Below are 8944 nucleotides of genomic sequence, written 5' to 3'. Positions count from 1 at the left end.
TGGCTTAAAAGAACGAAGCTTCTTCATAAATAAATTAGTATTTATCTATTTATCTACAATGAGTCATATTTGGCTGTTATCTGACCTGGCTGATTGTGTGTGATAGTACCCCCAACAGCGGCATGGTATCTCAGTGGGTTGGCAACTAAAAAACCGGCAATGGTCTGGGCAAGTACAAGCAGCCACACGCGCGCACCCACGGGTACCCAAACACACGATCGTGCATGTACGTCGTTATATAAATGCAATAATATTGAAGTCGACGTTTAACCCCATTTCACACCTGCTGGGTAGGTAATATGTACAAGGATATAAATAAAATGAAATTATAAAAGCCTACGTGTGCTATGCCATGTAATAAACGTACAATCGTCGCTATCGTGATAGAGTGAATTACGTCATGACACTCAGGTCGCCGACAGCGGCATTAGAGGTACAGATAAAATATTGATCGTACAAAATGCATGTTTATAAAAACAATATTACAGTGGCATGTGACATTTTTCCCGAGCAGTCGGACCAAGTACAGAACACAATCTGAAAATTAGTGCAAACATCTTTGAAGTATTCTTTCCAGGTATAGAGTTTATGATGATTATTTTACACAACTTGGACAGTTTTCTCAATGTTCCTAATCTTTGGCTATTAAAAAGTAAATTCATATTATACGTTAGGTTTAATATAATAACATCTATGAATGAGTTGTTTTCTCCTCTCAGTCTTTTTTTATAATGTATAGGTGAGTCATAAGTATTTATAGGACGCTGGACGGGGCACTAAAAACAAGCTCCGCACATTATACCAATGTTGGGATGAACCTACGCTTTAACCACGAAGCTAGCCCAGCCCCGCTTAACGCCAGTGTATAACTTTTATTTATATTTCATTATATTTAGTTTTATAAGTTTCATTATCACAAAGCGAAAGTAAAAGTAAATGACAGGTGCACCTGCGCTGAAGATGCTGTCTGTACCTGCATCGCATGACTCACCGACAACCTCAAATCATGTTATTGTTTACGGGTTGTTTACATCTGTCTTTATAGTTAGAGACTGGCCCCCCTCCCCCGGGGCACCCAACAAGGAAGTTTCGTCTAAATTTCCCAACTAGTTTCTCTCTCTCCATTATGCAGTCCCGGAAATATTTCGACACGAGCCCTGTACGTCTGTAAAATGACATCACATGCGATGTACACTTGGCGCGATGGCAACGACGGCCGCTTCAGCTCCGCCTGCAGATGATACAGGAATACCAAGTATGATTTCTTAATTATTGATAAGGAAAGGTCTTATATCATAGGGGTTGGGGTGGGGTGAGATTGTCATGAAAAAAAACAACAACAGCGAAAGAGAGGGGGTCGCGATAGATTTCAATCAATCAATCAAACAATCAATCAATACTTTATTCAGTATGAAGGCCATAGGCCCATATACAAATAACAATTTACAAATATTGTAGAGGCAGAATACATAATTTCAAACATTGTTTAACAAATACATTCTTCTTTCAGACGCTTGATAAATAAACGGGCACAGTGGTTTAATTTGTTCTGTTTCGTTTGTGGCAATTATCTGTTTAAATGTTTGCATATTTTCAATAGTGATACTTGTCTTTGGAAGATATTTAACTTTAATCGCATATTATTTGTAGGATACTTGGCTCTTTATGCTAGACCTGAACAAAATTATCATAACTATATGGAGAGGAGGGGTGGTTGGGTGGGTGGGTTGGGGGGTGGAGGGGTGGAGGGGTGGATGGGTATCTTCCCGAGGCAAGAGCGTCCACTAGCCTTATTATCAAAGTCTTGTTTTTCACGTAGAAACTAGGCTTTGGTATAGTCTTGTGGACACTCTTGCCTCGGGAAGGGCATGACAAAAGACCAATCTCACCCCCACCCTTTATAATTAATGACCAGCCCCCAGATATATATTTCATTATGAACATATGCATGTATGCAGTTGTATGTATGTGTGTACAAGCTTAGGATCTCATTTCCCCTTGTAAATACGATGCGCTTTTCTAACCTTGTTTGATTTCATCTTGTAACAATGCGAGGGTAGTGGGGCAGGCTTAATTCCCTACATGGGCACACCATGTGAATCCTATTCCTGGAACCCCGACCGTCATATACCGGGAACATTGCTGCTCACTGTGGACAATGCGACTATTGCACAGCTACCGGCACCCCAATGCAGTTCATTATTGACAGGGCAAGCCTCATCTTCGTCTTCAATGGCATGCGATGGTTGACATCATTCATATGTGTGATACTGCTGGTTTCAACAAAACAAAACTAGTTCCCTAGATACTTTCGCGATAACTTCTTGTTGCTTATATATTTGAGTGAGTGAGTGATTGAGTGAGTGAGTGAGTGAATTAAAATCTAACGTCACGTCACGTCGGCATTATTTCAGCCATATAGTGACGATCATATATTTGAGTGTCATAAATATTTTGTTTTGTTCTCTCAAATATACTTCTAAAAAACCACAAATTCTTTCATATTGCTATAGTTAATCTGTCATTACAGCAGAATTTCCCAGTTATTCTACAGTGAAGACATTTATAATGTGGGTTGTGTTGGGCACGGAAGACTAATCGGTCTAAGGCGCGGTGCAGAGTTGCGTCCCTTGGTGGTACCAGGATCAAAGGTCCACCCTGATTACAACCTAATTTGTCAGTACCAAATTCATTCTCGTGTATTTCGTAAATGCGTCAATTTCGACTGTCCTTCGCCATTACGCTGACACCCGTGATATAAATGAGACACTGTACAATGCGGCGTTAAACCAATCACTCACCTACGTATACCGTGACCAAACGTACTTGAAAGAGACTGAATAAAGAGTGATGCCAGAATCAGGTCCGCAACGCCTGGCGGCATCATGCAGAGTAACGCCTGGGGAATGATGAAGGAAAATGAAAGCGAAAGTAGTGAGTGAGTGAGTTGGGTTCAACGCCGTAGAATTCCAGTTATTCCATCTTAATGTGGGAGGAAAGCCCGAAGTAATGCAGGTTTACCACGTTGGTGAAACCCACGAGCATGGGTATGATGCTGACAAAGCTACAAACATAATCGGGGGAACCGGGATTCGAACCCCGGGATTCGGTTTTCAGCGTGCCCAAAGGACGCAACTATGCACAATGAATTGCGGTGCCTTAGACGACAGGGCCCCCCCCCCCCCGTGCCCCCGTTATGTGACAGGGGGAAAGTTTTGTCGGCATGTGACAGAAACATATCTGTGTGTGGGAATAAACATGTTGATATGTGGGAATCGACATGTTGATAATATATGAGAATCAACATCTTGATATATGGGAATAAACAAATTGATATCTTAGAATATACATATTGTTATATGAAAATATACATCTTGATATATGGGAATAAACAAATTGATATATTAGAATATGCATCTTGATATATAGGAATAAACAAATCGATATATCAGAATATATATCTTGATGTATAGGAATAAACAAATTAATATTTGAGAATATACATCTTGATATATGGGAATAAACAAATTGATATATGAGAATAAACATCTTGATATATAGGGATAAACAAATCTCTATATGAGAATATACATCTTGATATATGGGAAGAAATAAATTAATATATGAGAATATACATTATGATATATGGGAATAAACATCTTGATATATGGGAATAAACAAATTGATATTTGAGAATAAACATCTTGATATAACGAAATAAATAAATTAATATTTGAGAATATACATTATGATATATGGGAATGAACATCTTGATATATAGGAATAAACAAATTGATATTTGAGAATAAACATCTTGATATATAAGAATAAACAAATTGATATTTGTGAATATAAATCTTGATATAGGGGAATAAAGACATTGATATATGGGAATAAACATGTTGATATACGGCAATTAACATGTTCATATATGGCATTGAACATATTGATATATCGGAACTGGTCATTAAGTATATACGATCATATTTCACACACCCTTGTGAATTATATATATACTTCAGAGTTCTATAACGTGGATTCCATGTTGCAGGTGAGGTGAAGCTGGCTCTGCCTGTAGTGGCAGGGGGTCTGGCCATCTTCGTCATTCTCCTCGTCCTCAAACGGTGCGGGTATTGTGACAGGTGCGTGCTTTGTACTTAAAGTATATCATTACCGACGCGAATAGCCTCTCAAGGATTCCGTGGTAGAATATCCTTTGCATATCAACGCGGCTGTTGAGAGATTATGGGTTGGATAAGTCCCTTGCAAACCTATACTTGTCGAATGAGACGACTCAATTGATCGGGTTGTCAGGTGTGGTGACAAAGTTGCTCATACTATCAATCACTGGATTATGGATTATTAACATTCCGCCTTCATATAGATGGAGGGGCGGCGGGGTAGCCTAGTGGTTAAAGCGTTCGCCCGAGTTCAGTTCCCCACATGGGTACAATGTGTGAAGCCCATTTCTGGTGTCCCCCGCCGTGATATTGCTGGAATATTGCTAAACGCGGCGTAAAACCCTACTCACCCCCTCACTCATATAGCTTGCATATTGCTGAGTGCAGGGCTAAACAACAACCCAAAAAAACAGTAGTTGAAAATATAGGTGACCATGTGGTCAAAGGCGGGTGACCCTACCAGGATCCGATAATCCTGGGTTCGAATCCAAGATTATGTTCCTCGGTCTGTCAGAACCATACCCGTGATGGTGAAATCGTGGTAAACTGTTCCAATCTGTGCCATTGTGGGCTTCTGCTTCATACAACTAACTCGCCCTGATGTGACTGAGATAACACCAAAAGCAGCGTTAACCTCAGCTCATTCACCGTCACGCCGAAGACCCGGGTTCGATTCCCGACATGGGTACAATGTGTGAAGCCCATTTCTGGTGTCCCCCGCCGTGATATTGCTGGAATATTGCTAAAAGCGGCGTAAAACCTCACTCACTCACTCACTCAGCTCATTCACTCATATTAATATTATTACTTTTTTTTATTTTGAAGGATGTGTAAAAGAAAGAAGACGAGGAAGATGGAGAAGGAAGACATAGAGATGAGGACAATGTTGCCTCCTCCCATGCCATTTTCAAGCCAAACACGCACCAACGGCGGCCATTTGTTGCAACCCCTCCATGTGGACAGTCGCGATGGGTCTCAAAACCGTGGTCATTACAGTTCTCACGTAAACAGAGCTCTGCCGAGTACCCCAACACCGCTACCCTGCCCCCCGAGGCACAGAGACTCTCACACCCTTCCCCCTGACGGCACTGACGTCGTGAGCGCGGGCTACAATGCCATTGATGACAGACAGTTGATACACCAGAGTCAACGTAGAAGCAGACTCGGTAACCATGGCTACGTGACAATGTCGTCAGGTAAAGCTGCTTCTTGTTGCAAGAAAATACCAAAGGCCACCTACATCACCGCACAACATGACTCCAGTGTTCCTGTCAACGTCTGTGCTCCAATCTTGAGGACACACACGGAATCCGAGTGCAGAGAACAGTACCGCCATCGCTTTAGTCTATTGTCATTAAATCACCAATGGAATCCAGACGTACGAGACCACAGAGCCGAAACTGTTCCATCAGCTGTTCCTCTCACGAAGATTTATTCAAATTCCACCCATTCTCTGCCAGATAGACTGAGGTGTACAGAGATACCAATTGGACCTTTCGTTTCAAGAGACACGCAGAAAGAACCAGATATGGATGAGGCTATTGCACAAACGATAGCGAGCGAATCCTTTGAAAACATGGCGTCCTTCGCAGGTGCATGGTGGCATGCACAACCTGAAGATACTGAAGATGGAAAGGATGCACCACATTTGCCAAAGAAGCGTTGTCAGTCACTGCCGCGCCATATGCACGCTACGGGAGCTACCTACGTTTCCATGACAACTCGGAAACTACCAAGATCACATACAATTGAAGGGGAGTATGTGACACTGCCCCCCTTGCACTGTCGACGCCCCTACGACAGCTATATAACCAGCGGCCAGAAGATGAGGGGTCAGTCATTACGACTGTCCGGGCAACATGACAAGAAATTTGCAGCGCTTGGTCGCCCCTGTCCCGTCAGGAAGGATCCACACATGTCACTGCCTCCTCCAGCTCCGTGTGTGATGTCCCACGACTACATCAATGCAAAGACAGCCTCGCACTTCTAGGACACGCCAAGGTGATTATTTGCTCTTCAGATTGCCTATCCTATCCACAGAGGACAAGCAAACATTGTCGATAATTTACGAAAATTGACTATTTTCGTGTGTAGATGACTGTATCCCTCATAACACATTAATATACATGTGTATTTTAGATCTCGGTTTCGTAGACATGCTATTTTTGCCTACATTCATTATTGTGAAGCCAATTTTGAGACGAGACTGGAAATAAAGGAACTGGATCTGATAATAGGGAAAGCTGTTCCAGAGGTGCAGCGATTCTGACTTACCAATTCCACACTTCTCAGAATGACGTCATACGATTGTTTCTTGATTACATATCATTATGTAAAGGTAGCATTAATATTGTGTATACTATATTATTCCGACTTATAATAACCCACAATACAGAAATTATGCACACTTTTTTATATTTTACGGTTCACGGTTTCTTTGCTAACCAATTTGCTTGTGTAGGTCGAAATGAAAGTGAAACTACCTTTGTGCACCTCTATAGTCATTTTTTTTATTTGGCATGACGTTGTTTTCTTCCCGGAATAGTGGGAACAAATGTTGTCCATGTATTTTTTAAGTGCATTTTATGTAACGTTTGATTTTTCGAGGCGTGTTTTTAAATCACTCCAAGACAGCGCAGTAGGACTAATCAATACATCTTCAAATTATTATTTGTTTTTCTGATTGTTTTGGCACCTGTCAGTCGAATCCGTGACCGAAACATACACTAAACTAGCTATTATATTGCATATATTCCAAGCATGAACTCATCAAGTGTTTTTTATATGTCTAACAACAGGAAACAGTTTGTGCGTGTTGCACAGAGATTGACAATACAGAGCGTAGCCCATTGCCAATCTGGGTCTGGACGTTGTAATCCATACCCTTCTGGGTGGTTGGTCGCGGGATAGCCGATTGGTTAAAGCATCGCTCGTAACGTCGGGGGCCGGGTTCGATTCCCCACGTACGTGGGTAAATTGTGGGAAGCCCATTTCTGGTGTTCCCCGACCTGATATTACGATAATAATGCTAAAAGGTTGCCAGTCACGGCTAGACTGATACCCACATTAGGTCTTGAGTTAGAGCATACAAAGTTAGTTTTGGATAATTTTAGTAGATATTTTTGTACTGTAAATAGCTGTAGGACTTACACATTAATGTCACGAGGAAACCATATGGACTTTTAATTGTCATATGTGCAAGTGTACATATGGTTTGAATCATTTTTTTAGAACTGACAAATGGCTTGATCGTGATATGCCCTAAGATTTACACTGAAACCTCCTTAGTCCGGACGTAGTTAATCCGGACACCCGACCTCCAGACAGCCTTGACAGGTACGTGTCCTGCCAAGGCACATTACGCGGTACCAATGATTCGTTTATCCGGACATTTTAAATTCCGGGCGCTGTCTCTTGGAATGGCAGTGTCCGGATTAACGAGGTCTCACAGCTAGTCTCATTCATGTTCTAACAGTGTCTGAGAGATGTTTGTATTTTCGCGTGAATAAAGTATATGTACTAATGGTAATATTAGTAGTGTGTTTATGTTGAAACCGGTTATGGTGAAAAGTTTCGAATATGAAATCATTAGTAATTTATTATTTTGATGAATAGTACATGGGGTACAATTGTATAGTTAGTAAAAATTAGTAGTTTTACAGGAGCATTCCGTGTTGTATTAACCACTCATACTTATACTCGATTACTTACAAACCGCCGTCATATAGCTGGAACATTGCTGAGTGCAGCGATAAAAACACCCGCCCCCCCCCCCCCCCCAAAAAAAAAAATAAAAAAAAAATAAAAAAAAATAAATAAATGAAAAATAAAAAATAAAAAATAAAATAGATACCCCCCCAAAAAAACAACAACAAACAAACAAAAAACAAAACAAAACAACAACCAAAAACAAACGCAAAACAAAACAGCAACACAAAAAAACAAGACAAAAAAAAACCCCAAACAAAAAAACTCACATATTATTCAGTAATGGAGAAATTATTAGAATCTTGTCATCCTTCTTCCCCTGGGGGCACGGGTGGCCCAGTCGTCTAAGGCGCCGCGATTCGCCTTGCAGAGATGCGTCCCTTGGGCACCCCAGAAACCTATGATTGTGGGTTCGAATCCCGGTTCGCCCCGATTATGTTTCTAGGTTTGTCAGCACCATACCCGTGCTCGTGGGTTTCACCGAAGTGGTAAACGTCTGAGACCTGCATCATTTCGGGCTTTCCTCCCACATTAAGCTGACACGCCGTGATATAACTGGAATACTGTTAAAAGCGGCGTTAAACCCAACTCACTCACTCACTCTTCTTCCCCTGGTTGGTTGGTTTGTTGTTTAACGCCGCATTCAGCAATATTCCAGCTATATGACGGCTGTCTGTAAATAATGGAATCTGGACCAGTCAATCCAGTGACTGATATCATGAGCATCAATCCACGTAATTGGGATATGATGACATGCATGAACCAAGTCAGCGAGCCTGACCACCCGATCCCGTTTGTCGCCTCTAACGACAAGTATAGTCGCCTTTAACGGCAAGCATGGGTTGCTGAAGACCTATTCTACCCCGGATCTTCACGGGTCCAATTTACTTCCAGAATCAACAGATTCAAGTGACCTTTTCGACTTAACCATGTTATGGGTGATATATAATGTCTTTGTACTTTGGCATAACGGCCTTATAGCTGAGTCAGTTTTTACGTGTTAAAATGCACATTCAGAATGGCCAGTGAATTCCTTGCCCAGAAGCAACTGCAAC

General features: G+C 41.4%; 1 protein-coding gene across 1 annotated transcript; it reads left to right on the top strand.

Moving 5' to 3' along the window:
• Nucleotides 1-1018: 1018 nt before the first annotated feature.
• LOC124134522 lies at nucleotides 1019-7710 on the top strand. The gene is made up of 3 exons (XM_046499377.2): nucleotides 1019-1255; nucleotides 4052-4142; nucleotides 5007-7710. Exons 1-3 carry the CDS (start codon nucleotides 1183-1185, stop codon nucleotides 6169-6171), a joined length of 1329 nt encoding a protein of 442 aa, XP_046355333.2. The 5' UTR covers nucleotides 1019-1182; the 3' UTR covers nucleotides 6172-7710.
• The last annotated feature ends 1234 nt before the right edge of the window (nucleotides 7711-8944 follow it).

This window comes from Haliotis rufescens, unplaced genomic scaffold (assembly GCF_023055435.1).
Source record: "Haliotis rufescens isolate VD_foot unplaced genomic scaffold, xgHalRufe1.0.p SCAF_2, whole genome shotgun sequence".
In the NCBI taxonomy this organism is placed as follows: Eukaryota; Metazoa; Mollusca; class Gastropoda; order Lepetellida; family Haliotidae; genus Haliotis; species Haliotis rufescens.
The sequence above is the reverse complement of the archived record's forward strand: the minus strand, read 5'-3'. Positions and strand labels throughout refer to the sequence as shown.

What these genes read in the sequence shown, in the direction of transcription:
- LOC124134522 (XM_046499377.2), top strand. Translation starts at nt 1,183, where the DNA reads ATGCGATGTACACTTGGCGCGATGGCAACGACGGCCGCTTCAGCTCCG. An exon ending in AGATGATACAGGAATACCAA is followed by an intron (nt 1,256 to 4,051) that starts GTATGATTTCTT and finishes TCCATGTTGCAG; the next exon opens with GTGAGGTGAAGCTGGCTCTG. An exon ending in CGGTGCGGGTATTGTGACAG is followed by an intron (nt 4,143 to 5,006) that starts GTGCGTGCTTTG and finishes TTTATTTTGAAG; the next exon opens with GATGTGTAAAAGAAAGAAGA.